The sequence below is a fragment of the Neopelma chrysocephalum genome, unplaced genomic scaffold (assembly GCF_003984885.1).
Source record: "Neopelma chrysocephalum unplaced genomic scaffold, ASM398488v2 Primary Assembly neopelma1_60, whole genome shotgun sequence".
NCBI classification, from domain to species: domain Eukaryota; kingdom Metazoa; phylum Chordata; class Aves; order Passeriformes; family Pipridae; genus Neopelma; species Neopelma chrysocephalum.
Window position 1 is genome coordinate 9488796 of NW_020897715.1, and position 23356 is coordinate 9512151.

At 40.5% G+C, this 23356-nt stretch overlaps 1 protein-coding gene across 1 annotated transcript; it reads right to left on the bottom strand.

Moving 5' to 3' along the window:
* Nucleotides 1-392: 392 nt before the first annotated feature.
* NXPE3 (neurexophilin and PC-esterase domain family member 3) lies at nt 393-22310 on the bottom strand. The gene is made up of 7 exons (XM_027681477.1): nt 22249-22310; nt 20909-20958; nt 18771-18983; nt 11415-12175; nt 9488-9561; nt 5589-5795; nt 393-4698 (listed from the first exon to the last, which is right to left on the bottom strand). The coding sequence occupies exons 3-7, from the start codon at nt 18861-18863 to the stop codon at nt 4148-4150; spliced, it is 1686 nt and encodes a 561-aa protein (XP_027537278.1). The 5' UTR covers nt 18864-18983; nt 20909-20958; nt 22249-22310; the 3' UTR covers nt 393-4147.
* Between the last annotated feature and the right edge of the window lie 1046 nt (nt 22311-23356).

The window sequence follows — 23356 nt, forward strand, 5'->3', positions numbered from 1 at the left end:
TTCTATTATATCAGGATGAGAATAGAAATGAAAAATCATTTATAGATCAACCAAATGACATCTAAAAGCATCGTGTGCCCAGTCCTCATCTTAAAACACAAATCCTCTGTTTCTTCATTTCTCCTTCCTGTCTATTCCAGGCCTGATGCACCAACAACAGGAAACATCAGTGTGCTTTGGTACTAGGTCTTATGTCAGGCACAGGTCATAAAAATCACTCTAAGTGAATTTAATCTATAAACCATAGTGTGAAACTCCTACCCAACATATAGCACAGGAATGTAACAGGTAAAACTAAGGGAACCACTATGCAACTGTAAAAATATAAAGGATGTGGGGTTATGACAAACAAGATAAACTGAGACTAAATCAGATTAAATAGTTCAAGTAAACTTTCCCTCTTTATTAGGAACTCTTCATTCTTTGAGCTTTTTGGCTATTAAAATTGTTTTTCTGATCACATCAGGAAATAAGACAGTAGAGCTTTCTTCATATTGTAAGCATTTCAATTAATATACATATATTAGGAAAAAAACACCTTTGAAAACAAGTTCTTTCTCTAACACACAGATGTAGTCCTTTGCTGCTCCCAACATAGTAAGAGTCTTCCAAACAGTCTAAACATATATGGAGTAATCTGGACTTAACAAGTAAGTGCTTTCTAAATTAAATACACATCTATGACTGAAGTTTTTTGCTGTTACTTAAACAGTCATGAGAGGAAGAATGTTTTAACCCACACCTTGCAACCAAACCAAAGCAAAATCCCAATACCCTCAACCCTTCCAGGAGACAACTTCAAACCTTTGTTTTTGTCACATATACATGGAATTGACACCTGTAGTACATAAAAAATTGTACAGACACTTATGGTAAGCAAAGTTTCCATTTTTAAATGCTTACCTCTAACAAGTAAAACAATGAAAAATGGTGATTTAAATCTCGCAAAGCAGAGTCACAATAGTGCTGCACTGCAGATGAAATTAGAAGCAACTGAAAACTTGAAAAAAGGGAAACTTTTGCTTTTTATCCTCTCTTCTCATCAACAATTCAACTAATGTCTTCTAGAAGGAAGAAATCAGCCTAAGAAGATATACAGGAGAAAAAAGATTCTCAAAATATTACAGTGCAACACTCTTAATATGTAAAATGGAGTTTACTGATTTTATAAATAAATTGCTCTGAAATCTTCTAATAAACACCATAAAAGTACAGTTTATTTCACTGGGATTTGAGGGATCTGGATTTTGAACAAAGACATTAAAAAGGAAAAAAAAATCTGTACTGCAAGGTTAATAATCAAAATGCTCAGAACAAGAATGAAAATACCAAAAATACAATTTTTTCCCTTCAAATTAAGAAAATGGAAAGAAAAGGAAGACAGGGTTTTGAAATATTTTGTGAAATAATTTCTTATGTGTAAAGAAGGGTACTTAACAGACAACTGAGATATTCCTCTCCAGTCCTGTTTCACATTAAGTAACTTGAAAAATAACCAACCTATTAACCCAAGTCCCTATTAAAATCCATTTAAAAGTTTAAATAAACTGATTTAAAATATTTTATTGCTTCTATGGTTGCATATACAGTACATACACAACTGGTGCAATGGTAACAAGATGAGAATAGAAATGAAAAATCATTTATAGATCAACAGAATGACATCTAAAAGCATCATGTCCCCAAACATGAGTAAATCCTCAGTTTCTTGATTTCTTCTCCCTGTCTATTTCAGAGCCCAAAGAAATGAAGTATTGGTCCTCATTCGAAATCAACTGCCAATTTCCCTCAAGTTCATTACCTAAAAGTTAATCTGTTATTAAAAAATTAATCTAATTAAAGGGTGAGGTTCTACTAGAAGGCAACTAGACATCTTTGCTAATAGCAGTCCTGTTCTCTTTCCCTCCATTGTCAAAACATTCAAAAGAATATTTTCTTCTCTATCTGTGCTTGGTAGCTAACAGTGATATAAAGCTGCTGTTGAAGAGCAGTGGCACCACGACATTCAGAGGAGAAACATGCTGCCGCAACATTTTCACACACAATATGGCTTTATGAGGGAAACCTAATGGTTAGTCCACAAATTAGGTAGTTTCCTTCAAAGTACAAGTTTGAAGTCTTATTTTCATTAACATTACTAGGATAGATTTGTTATTCAGGATGAAAGTCTTACACTATACCTATTTTAAAAATCACACCTGGGAAAGATGAAAGGTCATTTTCCATCGTGGTGGTTTACTTTCCCAGACCTGAACCGGTGTGGTCTCTTCTTAGCAGAGGATAAATTTCCATTACCATATAAAAGGAATAAATAGTTACCTAAAGGCAGTGTATGGACAGATGCTATGTGAGGCAGCTGTCAGTAGGAACCAGCAAATTGGACCTCCTTAATTCTGATTTGAAAAGCTAAGAATAAACATTATTTCAGTGTATATGACTTGTCCAGTCATTTTTAAACATTTTTAAACATTTTTAAATTGCTAAGTTTATAGATAGATGCCTTTTACATGCTGAAAGCATTTACATTTGTTTTTAAAATAATTCTCAGTTGTCCTTTAAAATGAACAAAATAAAAAGCACTGTTGCTGTAGCTGGTAGCACTAGCTTTCTTGGGGCTGCAGCAATGAGAGCACAATCTTTCTTCAGAGAGCAGCAAACCTGACAAAGAGCAAAACATTTCTAACATGAAGACACTTCAATTATTTCACTCTGTGCAACTTACCAATTTGCCTTATTAATCTTCTCTGTTTGCTCACAAAGACCCACCTTTGTTTTGACACATTTCTCAGTAACACCACTGGTGAAGACTGGCTTTGGCCTGAATGGGACCAGAAGTAAGACAAAATGGAACACTTCTCTGCTGTTTAATTTGGGAGCTGAATTTAATCAAAACTCTGTTTAAAGCGCTACGAGTTAAAACTGAAGAGAGGCTCAATCTCATTAGCAGCAGTAAACACCACACCAAGAGGCCTGAGAGCCACGAGCTTTCACACCAGCAAACCTGGGTCTGTACTAAGCAGCTGTATGAAGGCAACCCTGCGTGTGCTTGGCTTTTGGGTGCTATGCTTTTTACCTTTTGTATTGGCAGCAGTGGAGTTCATGAATAAATGATAAAACTGGCAGACACTGAAGAGGGCTCAGGGCATGGCCTTGGCCATTAGTGTGTGCCAGTTACTGTTACCTAGTGCCAAACTTGGCCAAGTGCATTGGGTTCCTTGGCCCCTTCGCACAGACACAGCGCACGAAGGATGTACACGAGTCACTGTGAGCAGCCTGGCTTTGCAGGAGCATAACACAATAGCTTTATCTCCCAGGGAAGGGAAACACTTCCATCGGAAAATTCTTCAAGTAGGCGAGCCTGCAACTTGAACTTGCAGAAACTGCCTGAGACAGTGTCTTCACTGAGATCATAATACACATTTCATCATTACAGATAAATCAAGAAGTAGACAGTGCATCAAAGCTCAAAAGAGATTCAGTAGTACAGGAAACAAAACTAAAATACTGGCTATTTGCACTATTTAGCAGCAATCTGTAAACATCACGGGTGCCCTATTAAATTTCAGCAAATTCTTCATGACTTAATACTATAGATATTTTGATTGTGCTTCCTTATTAGTGACTTTGGTACACTTCCTTCATGTCTCTAATTAGGACTTTGCAACAAGAACAGACACTGTGTTTCTCAGACATAGAACTAGAGGAGACACCTCTTAAACTCTGGAATGTTAAGAGAAAGACCATTCCCAAAAGCTTTCCCAGGTTTCACACACAGTTCTGAGCAACAAGACCCTGACAACAGAATCAGTGCCATGTGGATTAAATTAGGTATACAGTGCAGACAACTAGTAAAGCTAATAACCCAAATAATTTCTTATTGAATCCTGTCAATTTAATTTAAGGTGCTCTCTAATAATCTCAGATATGAATGATAAGCTTGAAGGAATCAACCTTGCAGGAAGATATGGCCTGAACAGTCAACTCCTCTTTACCACCTTTCACAGCTACCTAGAGTTAAGGCCACTTTACTCACACTGCATGCATTTACAATAACCAGAGTTCCTCCATATCATCCAGCATCATTCCATAGCTCTGACAAAGAGCAACTTCACTTCAGCTGTAGCAAAAGATGACACAGGGATTTGTGCTAAGTTTGCAGAGGGCATACATAAGATAAAAATGCATCTATTTGATTCTTAACAATTACTTCCTGTGGGTGCAAGTTATGCGGCAAGTAATGAGCCACAGACATCTCCCAAGCATCCACAAAGTGCACAGCAATTCCTGAGAACATTTTCCTCATGATAGAATCAAGCTGAAAAGAATACCAATCACTGTTAAAGAGGCTCACTTCTGGCCCAAGCTCCTGAACATTAGCTGTTCTGATGACGATTAAAGTCTCGGGGCTGCGATCCAGCAGCTGAATAATTGATCTCCGAATGTTCCTCAGCCGCCGGATATACACTTCCACAGGGAAAGTGCTGAAGTGGGACCATATGGTAATGGCTATCACGGTGTTCCTTCCCCCCACGATGCCGTTCAGCTCGTTGGCGATGTAGCGCAGTTCACTGCTGAAGACTGTTGAGAAGCGAATGGGTGGCCCGTGGCAGCGGAACTTCAGCAGGATGTTGTGCTTCAGGTCCACAGACATGAAAGGGCCCACGTTCTTAGGACTCCTCAGGTTAAATTCCACTAGATCTGAAAACACGAGAGCGAGTATTAGTGAAAGACGGCATAAGAGGTTAAAACTATCAACAAGATGCTGGGACCACAGGGCAAAAGTAGCAGTAGACAAGGAAATCTGAACACAGTTCTAAGAACTCTAGAATTAAACAGATGATAAGCACAACTTTTTAGAGTGGAGTTTATGGGTGTTGAAGTTGTATGCAAGACAAGACATCTGGACTCCACAAGGCTGTCAACGCCTTTTTCAAGTTTCCCGAACTATTTTGTTTTCTCTAGTAAAAATGAAATTTTCCAGATAGTCATTGTTGTATGAATCCAGTGTTCACGAGAACCCTTCTAGCAACTTTAGGACTCCATTAAATTTAAGGTGACTTAAACTTGTAGGCATTAAGGAGTCCCAAAGTCTGTGTTCCAGTGCAACTGCTTTATGGGAGAGGGATGAGGGAGGGAGGAGTATCTAATTGGCTTATGAAATTCTGTTATTTAAGTTAAAATAAGGGAAACGACCAAAACCTATGAACATTAAAAGAAGTTCTTTGCTACTTCATTCCAAAATCACTCCTATGACTGTGACACTCCAAGGCCTTACAGAGGCACCCTAAGTGACTTCTGCTGTGGCTCCTGGGGTGGCCACCTTAACTCACAGCCACAACAGTGGTCCCCTTACAAGGACAACTTCACTGATACCTTGTGGCCACACTTCCAAGGCCTACATGTTTCCAGTGTCTGCTCAAACATTTGAATAACTGTCTGCCAGGACTTCTGATGAGGTTTTGTCTTCCCTCTTCCTTTGTTTTGCCAGTCTCACTGTCACTCAGTAAGATCAGCTCTGTGTCTGAGATATGAGAAATAAAGCTTTGCAAAGGTCTTTAAAGACAAAACCAAATTAAAAAAAAAATTACCTGGAACAAATGCTGTCAGATATTCAAACCACTGCCTTATTGTAGAGTCTCCAAACAAGTGGATTACTTTTCCTTGTAAGCACTCGGTTACATCATCTGATTTGTTAAAATTATGGATCCAGTGTGTTCTGGACCTCCACTGGTCTTCATAATAATAACCAGAAGGGGAAGCTGTGGGATCTTCAGCTCTGCTCATAGTGAATGCATCTGGAAAAGAAAAATTCTTTGAAATTAACAACAAAACCAGCCTCCATAATCCTCATGGACATGTAGTCAGTGATGAATGAACATCTTCCCTAGTTTAAAGCAAAAAGAATAATGTGCTGGGTTTGACTGGGATAGAGTTAATTTTTACAGTAGCTAATACATGGCTGTGTTTTGGATTTGTGCTGGACGCAGTGTTGATAATGCAGGCACTCCATTACTGCTGAGCAGTGCTTACACACAGCCAAGGCCTTTTCTGCTTCCTGTACCATCCCTCCAGTGAGTGGACTGGGGGTGCACAGGAAATTGGGAGGGGACAGAGCCAGGACAGCGGAACCCAACTGACCAAAGTGACATTCCAGGCCACATGGCATCACGCTCCAATATAAACCTGGATAAAGAAGGAGGAAGGGGGAGGAGGATGTTTGGAGTGATGGCAATTTTCTTCCCCATGATGGAGCCTGGCTTTCCTCAGGATGTCTGAACACTTTCCTGCCCATGGGAAGTGGTGAATGAATTCCTTGTTTTGCTTTGCTTGTGTGTGCAGCTTTTGCTTTCCCTATTAAAATGTCTTTATCTCAACCCAGAAGTCTTCTCACTTTTATGACTGTCTCCCCTATTCCACCAGGGGGGTGAGTGAGCAGCTGGGTGCGCTCCTTGGCTGCCGGCTGGGCTTAAACCACGACGACCACACAGATTAAAAAACGTGATGCATCACATTTCTGTAAGCCCAGGTATTTCACCCATACTTCTGCAGCAAAACCTGCAACTGCTGGCAGAGTAGTTTGAACAATCATAGTTTAACTTGGTTTAAGTTAAATGGTATCTCTGACATTACTGTAAAAAAACCCAAAACCAAACCAAACCAAAAAAAAAAAAGAAAACCTAAAAGTAAGTATCTGGCATGTTTCACACTGCGATAGAAGTGCTCTATCGTGGGTGCTTGCATAAGGTAGGGAGGAGCAGGGGCAGGAGGAGGAGCAGAGGCAGAAGGACGAGCAGAGCATCTTCCCTCATCCCGACCGTGCCGCAGCGCGCGGGTGCCCTCTGGCGCCCGGCCTGCGCACGGCAGCTCCGCTCAGCGCAGGACCGACCGAGGGGACAACCTGCTACCACTCAAAAAACCCCAAAAGAAACCCACCAAAAACCCCTCCAAAAAATCTCCGCCTACGGAATATGGAATAACATATATCGCCACAGTCCTGCTCTATCATGACTAATTTTATACATGCCCTTTTGAAAATGTTATTCATGAGAGTCTCTAATTCCATGGATTTTGGACTTTCTCACTGCTATCTAGCCCCCTCACCCTTCACTACCTGCGACAGGCAGCCCCCTGAGGAGCAACTACACACCAGGGAAGTTCTATTCTGTAGGACGCCTGTGTGATACCTCGCAAGCAAAGGCCAGAGATTACAGGAAGGGAGCTGCAACCTCATGGTTATATAAGTCACATATTGCCATATTTCTCTTGGCAATGTGATATTGGTACATCAGACTTCTGTGAGGTCATTTCAGATTTCTCCTTTGCCACTCATGTATTCAAATACTTAAACTGATCAAGCAGGGAGCTCTTCCCTGGCACAAACACCAGCTGCACGGAGCAGACGCATCCAGCTACGCTGAAGTTTAAATGATTTAATGTTTAGACACTTTTACCCACCTTGGTGTGGAGATTATCTGTTAAGAACAGTCCCTGCCCTGTCACAACAACTTAGAGCTGTTTGATAAAGCACACATTGTTTGCCACGGCCAAAATCATGCCAGGGACCATTCTAACTATGTATAGAGTACAAGCACTGGAGGTCCAGGGCCTAAAAGCATCCCCTGGTAGATGCTCCATTATAACATCATGCATAAGCATCTTTAAACATCCATTCCTTATAAGCATTTTTTTGCCACTCCCTTTCTGTACAATATTCTCTGTGTGTTGTATTAGTAGATGTTAACCTTAGAGCTTAGAGGTTGTTAACATCCTTAGACCTCCCAGGGACACTGTAAAAAGCAAACTACTATTACGTTTGTATAACACAAGTAATATAATCACGAGTACCACAGAAAAAAGTTTTCAGAAAATTTTATCTTTGGATGTTACTTTAAATTAGACAACAGGGACAATGAAGGAACAGGAACAAAAACCCAACTAGCAATGTGGACTCATCCAATATTTGTGAAACAGGAATCCTACAGAGAAAGGAAAAAAAGCCTTTGTACGGTCATGTAATTAAAGATCAATTCATAATGTGATTTCACAACTTGAGTTTGTTCGATTCTAAGTTTTGATGGAAAAGTATTTCCATTTTTGACCTTTTAAGTGGATTTTTCTGCTATATATACATATATACATATAAAAATGGTGCTAGAACAACTTTTTGGTGCCTCACAGTAAATCAGCATTTCAAATCTGTGACTTTTGATCCAGAATTCAGAAAGTCATTACTTCGGGATTTTATAGAAGAGAGTAAAAGTTTCAACCTGAAGTTATAAACTAAGGATAGAAATAAAAACTCGTATTTCAGAAAAATAAAATTTTAAAAAACTTGATCTACATTTACCCCCAAACAAAAAAACATGGACAAAAAGAAGAACAATGAATTTGTATGTGCTATCAATCCTAACAAATCTGTACATTCACAATCATTATACTAACATATTAAGTTTATTTATTCAGAGACTGCTGTTCCTGGAAGGAATTTCTCTGAGGAAATGTGCTACTCCTATCCACCCTTTCTAACCCAACATTAATCCTCAGGAAATACAGGCAGGCTTTGATCATTCATAGCTCCTGGAAGAAGGGTGACATAATCAAATCTCAAATTTGCAGCAGTTTCTGTGAGGAAATACACAAGATAAAAAAGGCAACAAAAACATATCATCTAAAGGATCTAGAGAAAGAAAAGGGATGGAGGGGAAATGCTGCTAGCCTAGTAGCAGCACTCTATTTTTTTAGTGAACAGTAAAACTAAAAGCAAGAAATGCTGTAGGCTGCTCTCTGTTCAGACTTTATTGCACAAGTCAGGAACTCTACCATAAAAGCCTCTTAAAACCTTATGAAAAAAAAGGTCTAAAAAGCTCTCAATCAAGAAATAATTCTCTGTGTATCACATTTTACACAGGCATAAAAAGTTTGCACACGGATACGAATGAAATACAACCTTTAAGTTTAATTTAGTACAGACTGTCTTTGTTCTGTTTTTAGACAGGGCACAGAACAATTAGGCTCTGGTCCACAGCTGTAGGTTCTGTCATCCTGTGGTAACACAGAGGATAGTAATCCTTAAATGCAAGATATCAAAATTTGTTTGACAAAGTTCTTAACAAAGAAAGACATTAAGAAACACCCCACAGCTGTTTTTGCTAGATTGAGAGTTTGGTAAGCAGTTACTCTAAGACATTTTACAGCTGTGAGTAAATGCTAGGGGGGGAAAAAAAAGACAGTTTTGGCAAGAGAACAACCTTTTCTCTTTTTTCTTTTTTTGTTAAAGATCTCATTTGTGTATGTAATTCTGGAAAAAAAAATCGTTATGAGTACTGAACTTATATTACAGTTAACAACCAAAAGCCTTCATCTTCCCAATACAAATCTGAAATTAATTTCTATTCCATGCTACAAAAACAAACAAATCTTGCCTGTTGTTCTTTTTTATGAATTTAATTATGAATCAAAAACAAGAATCTTATGAAGTACACTTTACCTGTAAATGTCTTGGGCTTTACAATGACTGAATCTGGTCCACTGGAGAGTATCGGTCTTTTGATGTTCACATGACTTGAACAAAACATAAACATAATAATATTTGTAAAAATTACTGTAAAATTTGAAGGTAATATTAATCCTGTTTTTTCTTAATCCACTTCAAATAAGTACGTAGTATTCACACAAAGAATTTTTTACTCCAAGTTTACTCTACTTCCTATAACTGAATTCATTCTGCACTAATTTCCTCAAGACCACCATCACTATTCTGAATCCGAATTCAAAATTTCACAGCACTAAGACACCAATGCTGTGCACACTTTTGCTGACACAAATCCCAATAAAGCTATCAGAAGCCTGCAAGAAGCTCTGGAGGATTTTCCACAAAGATGGGAAGTTCCCAGCTTGCAGAGTGTGGGGATATAGACCCCTGAAAGGGTATAGTGCTGCAGCAGCTCCCAGCTCTGACAGACCTCTACAGGTGCCTATCACAGCAAATACCTCTGTTGAGGTGGTTGCTGCTTCCAGTCCCTGTGATCCGCAGCACAGAGCGGAGCTGGCGGCAGTGCAGCCCCACCACCACCTGCAGTTCTGTCTCCAGACTGGGCCACTGGTGGCGTGTCCTCTGGGGGAGAGGGTGGCACCAGACGATGTCCAACCAACTTCAGAGACCTCCAGCAATAAGGTCTTCCAGTAGGACAGCAATTTGCTAAGCACAGAAACAAAGGTCATCCCCCTAAACATCAAGAGACCTCAGAAGGACTTGTTTATGGACACCAGTGAATTCTGATCACTTTGTGTTGGTCACACTGTACAGCTGTGACAGATGCAGAGATTTAATACTAAGCTTTTGTTCTGTCTTTTGCTACTGTTCTGAAGAGAATCCTTGTCTAAACGTTTTTCTCCATTTAAGAAATAAATTATTTGGAATTTCTATAAGCCACTCAGTCAAAGATCTCAGAGCTGCATGAAACAAACAAACAAAAACAAAACAAAAAGCCAAACAAACAACCCCTCCCCAGCCAAAAAAAGCAAAACCTTTCCCATTCCCATTTGGAAACATCACCAATAAATACAAGCCATATTTTACAGGTGAGCTGCCAGAGGCACAGAAAGTAAGACTCATGTACAAACTTGATAAGGAAGAGCCAAAAAAAATTCCACTGATACCTACTTTTTGTTTCTAGTCTTGGTTTCAAACATGCACACAATACTTTCCTAATTGCAGTATTGGGAACTGCTACTCTAAAATCTTTCCCAATGTAAGCCTCAACTGAACATACTGCCAAAAGCCTTTCCTTCAACACTTCTGTTGGAGAGCAACGCAGCAGCCTGCAACTACAACTCTGACAGTACACAGTGGCTACCTTTGTCTAAATTCAGATGTCTAATTTCATACAGAAGCAGTTCTGTCACATCTACCCAGGTACTAAGAGATGCTTTGGGGTTTTTTAAATGCTGAATGCAGAAGAAAAAGATGACTAATTTAGTTTGACAGTTGAAATAATACGCGCAGATCATTTGCACTTCCACATTCCTAAGATTTGACAGTCACACTGTCAAGCCTGGACTCTTTTTAAGTAGTTCAGATTTGGTCAAAAAGGCATCTCAAAACATTGTTATTGATACTGCAAACAGTCCCCCAAACCACCATACAATTCAGACAGCATGCTCTTGTGAAATTCAGCAAGTGCAGCAGAGTTGAATCCAAAGCACATAGAATTACATACCAAGTTTCTGTAGTTTAAGATTGCTGTCTAAGATTCTTGTACAGCTGAATGGAGGAGAACAGACTATTCAACAACTCACATCAAACACCTCCTCCAAGGCCATGTGTCATAATAACCAATAAGCCAAATTTGTATAAAAAAACCCAAACAAAACAACTTGACTGAGTATATATATAAATTCAACACCACACATACCTTTGGAAAAAGAGGCTTTCCTCTTTTGTCAGAAGACCTTTTAGATATCCACCTTTGGCATGGCTGATTCGGCTGGCACAGGACAGTTTTCGAGGCTTGTAACAGAACCACGGCTCACCCGTGTAGGGATCTGTGAAGTTACACACTGGGAGATCTCCAGGCAAGCAAACGTTGCACTCGGTGGTTTCTGAGTACCTCCCAGACTTGAATGCGCTTTTGAAATAGACCCTGTCTGGCCTTTCTTCTCGTAAACGCAGGAGGACTTGGACTGCTTCACTCGGATGGACAAGTGACACAGAAACTTTGACCTCTCCCGGCCAAAGCAAGGTAAAGAAGACTTTGTAAAGGCCATTATGGCAATCTACAATCCTTCCTGTTGCTCCAGCTTTCAGCAGAGGAGAGTGAATTCGTGCCTGTAAGTAGTCTCCGCCATACCGCTTGGGCTTTCCTTGGAAATCCCTCAAACGAACAAGGACCTCCAACTCATCACCCACTTTGAAGAACCTGCTGGGTTTCACAATCACAAAGTCACTACGTGTGGGATCAGTGCTCTGTGCAAAGGCAATTTTGTCATCGGGGGGTTTTGGCCACTGTATTGCAGCAAGCAACGTTTCCTGCTCCTCTTGTTCTCTTTTGGACAAAGTCTGCTGCGTGTAACCGCAGTAAGGCTTCCTGGTAGTTTTGTTTGTCTGTGACAGAGAATGCCGGACGTTGTTTTCCGTTATCCAATTTGATCCTGAAACTGTGTCATCATCCAGGTTCTGGGGAGGAAAAAGATCACCTGAAACTGTGCTATGAAATGAAACACTGTGAATAATGGATAATGAAATGATCCCAAGAACTGAGCTTTCCTTTGTAGAGCTTTGAAGGTGACCAAATGAAGCAACTTCACTAGAAGACTCGAATCTATTACTCTGACCATGGGATTTCTAAGGAAACAGGTGGGCAACACGTGGTTACCCTGTTTTGGCAGAGAAGCTTTTACATAGATCATGTCCAATATTTTCTATGGCAGTATTTTAGCTACTGGTATATTCTGTAAACATCAGCAATGTGAAAAAAAATTTAAAAAGGTTGAATGATTAAGTAGTAAATTGTAGCTCATGTTTTATTTTCTTCTGTAGTAACATTTTAGTCTTAGAGCACCATGAGGTCTAATAGCTGCCCAATGTAATGCAAGGAAATAGGGCTCCTTTGAGACATTACACTGTAGACGACGCTGATGCACCCCCTGCACACGCCTTTTAGAGAAGTCTGCTGCGTGTAGCAGCTGCAGTCATTTATCTGGTCACACTCACATTGCTTCTTATCTAATTATCTGAAATGTGTCTTTCCCTGTAATGTACAGATTGGAAGAAATAAAAGAATAAAAACCCAGATGCTTCAGGGACAATGAATTCATGAGCCAGTTGGCAAATACAATAGTGTAGAACAAGCTAGGACTGAACAAGCAAAAAAATTATTGGTTTGTTTATTTATAAGATCGTAAAAATCTATATACAGCTTCTTCTAGAACCAAATGAAACAACAGAGCATCCCCTAATTCACACAAGAGTTTAAAAATTAAAATAGTTAAATACAGTGCCAGACTAAGAGAGGAGGCTTCTGCTGCAACTTGACATCAGTGTCCAAAACTGTATTTTCATGCAAATGACTGCAGAGATACCATCATCTTCATGATATCACATGATTTTGCAGGTTTGCACTAGGAAAATTTTAAAAATAGCACAGCCTAAGCCTCCAGAGCTACCCATGAGATTTCTAATCAGCAACTCCAAATTTACCCTTAAAATACACACAAAATCAGCAGTTAATGAACAATTAATTATCAGGTATAGTAGAACTTATCCATACTTCTATTCCATAAAGAATGAAAACAGTTTTTCAAGCAAAGATTGAAATTATATAATGCACCATTCACATGGCATCAGAGGATAAAGACTGCTAAAAAAGTCAAACTATGTTATTTGAAATCTTTTAAAATATCATTGTACTCACCAATACCCCAATGTGTCCCATTTAATTCCTCCATAACTAACTGTCCAGTAATGTACTAAAATTCACAGCACTTATATTAGAGCCTTATTCATTGTTATAAACCTTTCTTAGTCCATTGAAATATCACCAGTGTATAAAAATCATTAAGAACATAACTGAGATTCAACACGCTTTTTTAGAAGAGTGTAAACCTAACAAACAGTAGAAATGTACAGGCTTTTGAAGTCTGTGATACACGTTGGTTTTGATCAGCTTAAGAGGATGAGCACATTAGGATGTAGGATGGATACACAAAATCTTCTTTGTATGATATCCATGTTAACAATAAAACCTGAAACCTGAAATGTAGACTGCTACATGGTAACTCTAAAATGCAAACTGGCAGGTATCCAGAGATACATGAAATGTTAACATCACAATAGAAGCTTTTGCTTCTATTTTGCATTTCCATCCAGGATTTAATAAATTTGCTCTGAAGGCCATCTGAGACAATTCGGAATTATTTACATTTTCCATCACAGCAAGCAAAGCTGCAGATGTATTGCTGCATGTTACTTTCATTAGCCCAGTAAATTTCAGCCAAAGCTGAGAAAGAATCTGAGGCACAGTTCTACTTTAAATCTTGTCTACATGCATTCTTGAATTAAGCCAAGTGTCTATTTTTGGATACCTTCACAACTTCTTCCCTTCACTTGCTCGTGCATATCTATAACACAGAAAATACTGCATGGAAATATTTTTAAAAGGTAGCTATCTATTTTAATGCATCCAATAAGCTGGTAACAATGTATCAGTTGGCAAAAATATTTAAGCCTTTTTCTAAGGAGGGGTGGAGGGGAGAATATGTGTGTCTGATTAATTGTTGTTTTCAGTGTAAGTTCTCAAGAGAAAATTTCTATAGTTCAGCTGATTCTTCAGTGGTTGGTACTTCGGGTAAAGGGGCATGGGAAAAAAATCCTTTCAAATTAAGAAGAGAGATGGCTATCTACGATAGCCTTAAAAACAGACATATCTCTATTTTTAATCTTCTATAAATTTCTTCAGGGTTTTTAACCCAGTCTTTCTGCCAGAGTTGTAGAAGATGCCATTTATGGCCTAGCTAGGCTTTCTGAAGTCTTTCCAGGGGCATACCTATATTTTTCAGTGGAAAAGGGTGCAGAGAACAGCAAGCCAACAAACTCATTCAGAAAACAGAACATAGTTCAGTGTCTCCAAATCAGTCCCCCTGCACAGCAAAGCACAAGGCCAAAGCTCTTCACTCATAGCTGAGGCCAAGGACACTTCAACATCTCCAGATTACGACCCATTATGCAGAACAGATCATACCACAAATATTTCCTCAGTCTATCTTCAAAAGGGGTGAGGGCGAATCTCCATGAAAGTAAAAACAGAGCTGCTTCAACTTCATGAAGAAGCCATTCTTTCTCCAGCATTCTTGTTCATCTTTACAGTCCTCTCTCGAGCACAACCAGGACCATGCGTCATTGCAGAGATTCTCTTTGCCAGTAAAGGCAGGGAAAGCTTCACAGTCAATTAATATATTGAAGATCCTTGACTGACATAGAAAAGCTTTCCAAACCATCTTTCTCTCTTTAGTGTTTCCCAGGCTTAGTTCCAAACAAGTGCTCCAGTTCTCCTGCCCCTATGGATACATAAGGGCTGTCCTGAGGCAGATAATTAGCTTACTTTGCCCCCACTCCATTTCCTACTTCCTCCTTCATTAGCATTTCCAAATCTCTCTGGCTCCTCCATGGTATGTTGGCACACTGAGACTGCAGAACTGTGGGCTCTCTACTGTACCTAGTAGCCAAAACTAAATAAAATTCCTTTAAAAAAACCAGATGAAGAACATTTCTCAAGATTTCTCAAGAGTACTCTTCCTTTATGACACAGATACTTTCAGCTTTTATTATAGTCTCCATGATAAATAACACTTGCCCTGCTTTGCTTATTTCCTTATACACTCCATTCAAGGTGTCATGTATTTTAAGTGCAATTTCCAAGGGACTTTGTTTGTTGGGTTTTGTTTGAGGTTTTTTGTTTGTGTGGGAGGCATTTGTTTGATTTTGTTTTGTTTTGTTGAGGGTTTTGTTATTGTTATTTTTACTATCTGAGTTCTGAAGCTAACCAGAACCCAAATCTGACCACAAAGTACTTTAATGGATGCCTGCCAAGTAACACAGGTAGGACAAAACAGATTACATGTCAATTAAGCACAAACAAATATACAAGCGGTTCCTAGCATTACAGATGTCATAACAAGGGGGGAGCTAGTGGGAGTTTCAGCTTAACTACTCAGCTTTTGGCACTCTCACTGCCAAATAAGCAAAAATGAGATAAAACATATAGATCAATAGGGACAATAATGCTCCCAAAAATATTCTAGAACGATCCCAGAATACTTGATTAGATCTGTAATGAACACTTCAGTTAAACACCATAATGTAGGTGGTGTCATTGAATGAGTTACTTAAAGTAACCTTAAAACACTCATTTACGACAGGTGGCCAATGAAAATGCTGAGTATTTCAACTGCTGCTGAAAATGTGGAACTCCATCTCAAAGCCCAAGATCTTCCACCAACTGTAACTCCTGGCTTGGAGTTCAGAACAGTTGCTGCAAACCTGTAAAAGTCACTATCATTAGAGCAGGAAACATCACAATAGATTCCCAGCCAACAGGCATGGTGGAGGAAAAAGACTTCCAGTTTGACCAATAAAAACTCTCAATTTATGCAGCAGACAGCATTTGAAACTGAACAAATTCCAATTACTGAAAGGTCAGTCATCTTATTCTCAGTAATTTTATTCCCAAAGTACTCTATTTGTAGTCTATGACAGACATGAAATCAGCTCACTGTCATTACCATGTCACAGCACTGAGTGGGTGCTAAAACTACTTTAAGTGTCAAAGCCAATCCTAAAAAGCCATCACCTAACAGAGAAATGTTCCAGCAACACTCCGAATAAGATGAAGTTATCTTTCGTAGGCACCTGCAATTTAGCAGCAAGAAAAAAAGACTTTGTTACATAGTTCTTTTGTTCAGTTTCAGCTGTTTGATTTCATACACCATTACTTCATTCTGGCAAGAAACTTCCCTTCTCCCCATACACTCTTTTCTAAGTGCTTTTTAATAAAACAGTGCTCACAACCAGTCCTGAAATGGTTCTTTCACTCTAAAGGTAATTGGTACAAATTCACAAACTCTCCTGTATCCTAAAGGTATGATGTTTGGCAACATCCTGATACTTGACCAAAAAAAATTATTGAACATTTTATCTATGTTCACAGAAAAAAATTAAATTAAAATAAAAATACATTTCTTCAGGTACTATAATACAGTGACCTCAAGGGAGTAGTGGACAGCTTGTTTTTTTTTCCAATATAGAGTAAGAAAAGTAAAATTCTGACATGAGGACTATCGAGAGGGCATCATTAGTACCTTAAGAATTTAAGAGGAAAGATTCCAACATGAAAAAGCATAAAATCCTGCAGAAAAAAAGCAGGGAGGATAGCTAGGGAGGGGGGATAGCTGACAATTGCCTTAGATCTTGAGCTTTAGCCAGCTAGGTTAGATGATTCGGGGATGAGAAGCATGTCTGATGCATTTACAAACATGTTTTCAACAGTAGTCAACAAAAAGCCCACCTTCCAGAGCCCAAACAGATTAGGGTACAGATATTCTGTGAAAGCTCTCTAAGGCTTTTCCTGGTTTTGATCTCTGACTGAAAAGAATCAGCACAGACGCCTGTGGTAGACTGCCTGGAAAATTATGCCAAGATAGAGACAAATACCAGAGCATGCCCATTCAGAAAAGTCAAGACAACAGAAGGGGTTAGAGTGGCATGTTGTGGTGTAAAGATTTACCAGCAACACAATACTTAACCAAGTTTGGAAGGGCAGGTAAGTAAAAGGTCAACAAAGCCACGAAGATACTATCATGAACAATGGCAAGAAAAAGCACAAAGCAAACCTGCATTTTCCATTTCATTCTCAAAGCACTGCCAGAGCCCTCTTCTCTAAGAAACGTAATTTAAAAAAGAAAACAGTCTAGGTTTCAAAATATCAACACTCCTCATACAACATTCTAGGTCATAAAAAACCCCAAGACCACAGAAAGAGAAAACAAAAGCTACTTTATATGTTACACAAAAAGATCATGTTAACTTGAGCAAAAGGTCCATCAAACACAGTATTTTGACTGTCAATAGTTTCCAACAGCAAGTATGTGGGAAAAGAATACAGACTAAACATTTTCTCCTAAAGACTTAATGCAGTTTCTAGCCCTTTATGGCTTAGAGATTTCTTAAGCACAAGGTTGGACATCTTTAAGATCTAGTATCCTCTAATAAATTTTTCTTCTGTGCATTCATCCAGATTCTTTGAATATATGCTTTTAGCAGCTACACAGTCTTACTGCAAGGACTTCTGCCGCTTTGCTGCAATCCATAGAAAGCATCCCTGCTTCCTTTAAAAATCAACATTTGCAGTTTTTATTTAGTGTCTCCAGTTTTTGATCTTGTGTCACTTGTGGGTTGACTTTAACATGGGTTAGTAACTCAGTAACTAAGCTTTTGAAAGTACATCTGTAATAACATGCTAAGTAACATGAATAAATATACAAGTCAGACACAGCAGAGGGAAAAAGGGAAAGGCAAATAAAAGTTGCATCAGTAGAGACTGGAGATCAACTTGCCATTTAACAGCTCTGCAGAACTGGTCATGTCAACAGCACAGCATTGTGGCAATGAATTAATGAGAGCATAACCAGTTGATTGAGCAAAGTGATAGTTCCCCTCAACTTGACCATGGTGAAGAAGACTGTGAACTAGAACACTGTCTGGTTTTTGGACAACCCATACCAGAGTCAAACTGGAGAGAACAGCTAAGAACCCCTGAGATGATTAGGAAACTGGAGTGACACTAAGGGAACCAAACTTTTTTTATTTCTTTTTAATCTGGAGAAGACCAAAAGGGGATCTAACTGCAATCTTTCACTACATCTAAAAGGTGGTTACAGAGGAACTGAGTGAAAGTACACACTAAAAAAATAAGATGCAACTTCCACCTGCACAGGAGATAAACATTCTTCATTGCACGAGAGGTGCAGCACTGCAACAGGCTGCCTAGGCAGGTTGTGAAATCTGACCGTCCCTGAAGACTGTCGAAACTCAACAATACCTTGTGCAGTCCAAGCTAACTCTGACGTTGGCCCTTTGAGGAGAGTGTTCATACATCCCTTCCAGTCGGAATTTTCTCTGATTCCAAATTATAGCTAAATGCTGTCAGACACAGTTCTAACCTTACACTCAAAATGGAATAATGTTACTCAAGCGCTCTTGGAGTGGCTTCACTTACCTCTAACTGAAAAAAATTATGGACCAGCACCACAACAGCCAGTACTGCCATAAGCAGGCAGAAGATCTGCAGTCTGAACGAGTCACGCCACATGGTCCCTTCATATCTTTCCCTCCCATGTTAGATGCTGCCATGACTTCCATCCACCACAAACACGAATGTCATTTCGTCTCAGTAGTGCACAAGAGAATTCAGTTGACTTCCACTTCATTCCTGCAAGTGCATTTACAAAAACTATATTAAGTCCTCAAAATATTACTATAAGTCAAGTTTAACACTGAAAGCACACAAATAGTGGAATTTGGCAGCACAACAACTAGTACAATAGAACAGTCAACACTGGGTTTTTTGTGGAACTAATCTTACTTAATTACTAATCTGAACTTACATTACGACAATGTAAGTAATGTACTTACATTACTTAATTCTCTAGGTCATGTCAAAGCAAAACCTTATAAAGGTTTTGTATCACCTGTAGCTGATACAAAAGAAAGGCAAAAGAAGAGTGCAAGATTTCATTTTGCCAAACAAAAAAACCAAACCAAGTAACAACCACCCCATTTATCCGTTAGGCCACACTATCACTATCCAGACATCAGGAGACCAAGACTTCCAGCAGAAACTTGTGAGTTTAGATATCTCCCATTTACCTGTTTACACATTCCAAGAAGTTGTTATTAAAAACTAAGGTCTGAAGCAAGTTTGGATAAGCAAGATAAAAGATGCTTTCTCCAGTTTTCTGCTGCGGGAAAAAATTACTGTAGTGTTACAGAGGAGCTATGTAACAGAGTTCAATGCACTAAAATTTAACTTCGCATCACACTACATCTTCTTTGTTTTTTTATCATTCCTTTTACCTCATGTACTCATATGCAGCTCTAATAGTAAAAAAACTTCTGGGAAGAATGTGTTCAGTTTTGGTGTTTCTGGGTGGGGTTTTTTTAATAAAATAATAGTATTGTTTTTCATAAAATTTAACTTCCGTAAAATATATTGTTTCTTTGAGGTTGCTTGATAGTTGATCCACTATAAAATCACAGACTTAAAGCCATTGATAAGGTTCTCACAGCTTAATGCTTGCTCGGTAAGACTCTTATATCCTCCTTTCTTTTTGAGAAGGACAATTTTGAGGCAGTCATTTTGCAAGCAAAAAGGATACTGTTCCTGCAGAAGCTCTAAACTTGGAACCAGGAAACAGATGGCAAGGAGAGGCAGTCAAAAGACACCAATCTCTTCAAATCTAATATTCTCAAAGCAATATTACTCATACAACCATCCTCCAAGTGCAACAACATAATCAAATTATTACATTAACTTTGTATAACTCCCTATAAATAGTATAACTGAGAATTTATACTATTTCTGAAGTCTAAATGAAGAATGCTGTGTAAAAGTAAACCTAATAATACATAAAATATCAAAATTAACTAATTAAATTATTCAACAAATGCACATAGGTTAGAAAACTGAAATATATTACTGGTATAACCAGGACAGTCTCAAAATAGACCACGCATCAAATTGCTTTACGAGGATTATAGGGATTATAACTTCAAATGCTTTGCTGAGAATTACAGAGATTGTATTTCTGACCAACGAACAGGCATTGAAAGAGCAAGACATCCATTAAAGTGAAAGTATCAAAATGCCACAAAAACGCACCTTTGTTGGAACAGTTCTGCACTAACAGAAAGTACTAAATTTGCATAAAATAGCAGCTCGGGTTTTAAACCATAACTGATAATAAATATACCTAAAGACATGAAAATGCTAATTTAAGGCCATATATGCCCATTTGAGGAACAGAAACAAATATATTAGAGAAAAAGAGAATTTTCAATTGCGTTGCTGAGAATTCTCTCCCAATCATCAAAAAGCACAGGACACTGAAAATCAATAGAAAGTCATTTCAGATGCCTAAAAAGGCCACAAAGGCTATTCCCATGTATTTTTGTTCCAAATTTTCCACCTTTTTGTAAATGTCACATGCCCTAAAACATTCAATGTACAAGTTTAGAGCTTTCTTTATGTTAAAGGCCTTAACGTACTGACAGTTTCATCATCCTCGACCAATTGATCTCGTTTATTTTCTGTATAAAGGAAGCCAATAACTACATCAAAAAGCCTTAGGTTCTTACCCTACTCCTGAAATGTTCTCTGAAGTCATCCACGCAAAAGGCCAGACAACCTTGGAAACAATACATTAGAAAAATAAATATATCTCTACACACACAACTATTTTCAAATAAAATTCATGCACTGGTAGTTTGTTTGCAGTGACACAAAACAACGTGGTCGTTATGATTCTTTATCAGTAAAATTACTTTTTTTTCTACAATACTCCAGGGATTTTTTTTAAGTGTTTCATTTTTTTAAAACTTCAATCCTATATCTTTGAATTTTCTCCTATTTATCATTAAGTATTAATTCCCTCAGCTTTGTTCCATGTTATTACAAGTCCCCTTTTGCCCAAGGTTAAAAACAAAAACCAGTTTAATTACATTTTTATGAAGGCTGTTCTAATTGCCTCATGCTCTATTACGGGATTATAGTTTGGGGCTTTTTTTCAAGTTGTCAGTTATTGTCAGGTCTCTATCTCCACAACTCTCTAAGCCAGCAGCATTACGAAAGCATTAGAATTATTAGTATTGGTGCAACCGCTTCCAATGTTGGCACGCGAATCGCAAAGGCAGAGGAGCCACTACCTCTGGTGATGCCCAGCCCGTGTCACTAAGGCGCAGTGTCTCAAGGCTTGGTGCTCGCGTGGCTGCAGGCACGGAAAATCACATTTGCTGCTGTTTTCCCCTAATTCCGCCCGCCTTGCTCCCCGGAGAGCGGGAGCTGCCAGCCCCTACAACCCGCGGACATTCCGGGCCAGTGCCGCAGCTCCCTGCGGCGGTGCCGCTCCGGGGAATCACGGCTGCTCCCGCCGCCCCGCGGGGCCGGGACACGCACCCACGAGTGAGGGACGGGGGACGCCAGCAGGAACCACCGCTGCCGGCAGTGCGAACCGCACAGCTGTATTTTACTGTCCCAAGCTACTTTATAGGTGCCGCCGGGTGGTCCGCCCGCTGCCCGTATCCCCCGGGGGAGCGGCACAAGGCGGACCCGGCATCTCCCCGGGGAGCAGCACAAGGCAGCCCTGCATTTCTCAGGCAGCGGCATGAGGCGGACCCGGCATCCCCCAGGGAGCGGCACGAGGCAGCCCCTGGACCGGCAGGAAGCATCTTCAGCCGCCGCCGCGATGGAGCGCGGGCAGCGCGCTCCTGCGGGCCGGCGGGCCCGGTGGCGGGGACGGGGCACCCGGGTGGGGCACCTGCCAACCCCGGAACCCCTCACCCGCCCCAGGCCTCTCCACCGCGGCCCCGGCCCCTGCCCCACCGCCGCCCCGCCTTCCCCCGCCGCGGCTTCCCCTCCCGCTCCCCAGACGATCCCCGCAGGCCCTGCCGCCACCGCCGCCGCCCCGCGCCCCCCTCACCGCAGTCCCGCCGCTCCCCCGGGCCAGGCGGCGGCCTCGCCCCCGGCCCGGAGGCTCTCGCCGTATATCCCCCGGCCCCGCTGCCCCGCCTTCCTCCCCGCCCCCGACACGGCGGCGGCGGCGGCGGCACCTCCTCCCGCCCCGCCCCGGTAACGGGTCTGTCCCGGTCGCCGGCGCCGCATCCTGAGGGGAGGGAAAGCCCTCGCACCGCACGCGCGCGTTTGGGGACATCCTAGTTGCTGAGGAGGGCGCTGGATAATGAGAAGGAAAAAAAAACAAACAAAACCAACCAACTGGAAAACAAACAAACAAACACACATACAAACCCAACACAAAAAAAAAAAACAAAAACAAAACCAAGAAGCTTCCCCCCCCCCAAAAAAAAGCCCCAAACTAAGTCCCTATAATTTTGGGGCCATAATGGGTGAAGCCAAAGACAGCAGGACGTGGAGAGGCTGGCACGCAGATGGCATTATGAGGCCCCCCCAGCCGCACCCCCGGTCAAGAGAGAAGGCTCTGACAGGAATCATCGCAGCTCAAACGCTGCAGAGCCTGGAGGCAAGTGGAGCAGGGAGCTGGAGAGGCGGCGTCTTGGCCAGCGAGGAGGTTGTGGAGGGGGAGAGCTGGCCCACAGACCAGCTGCAGGGGCTGAGCTGGGGGCACAGGCACAGCACAGCAGAATCGGGCAAACCCAGCTGCATTGAAGGCAGGACTTCAAGATGTCTGAGGAGATGCACGCAGCCAGCGTTGAGTTTAGCACCCTGCACCAGAGCTGGGTAGCACTTTCAATTTGCTAACAGGATATCTGCAATGGCTTTGCCATCACTTGTAAACACTGCATAAGTTTGGGAATGCCTCTTTCCAAAACATTCACCTGCTAGCAGTTGTTTGCACTACAGGGTAAGGGCTCAATCTTATTTTTACTAAGGAAGATGGGGCTCACTTAAAACCTGGAAGAGAGACAGAGCAGCTGAAATATTCCTGTGAACTTTAGCCATTATAAATATTAATAGCCTACCTCCTCTTGTCTTCTGCCCCCACCCCCATCAACCACAGCTATTTTGAGTAAGTTATGTTCTGTTTTTCTCTTCCTTACTGCATCTTGCAA

Coding starts and splice junctions, on each gene's coding strand:
- NXPE3 (XM_027681477.1), bottom strand. CDS start 18,863: ATGTGGCGTGACTCGTTCAGACTGCAGATCTTCTGCCTGCTTATGGCA. Junction 12,176..18,770: donor ATAATTTTTTTCAGTTAGAG/GTAAGTGAAGCC, acceptor TTTCCTCCCCAG/AACCTGGATGATGACACAGT. Junction 4,699..5,588: donor TCTGACAGCATTTGTTCCAG/GTAATTTTTTTT, acceptor TCGTGTTTTCAG/ATCTAGTGGAATTTAACCTG.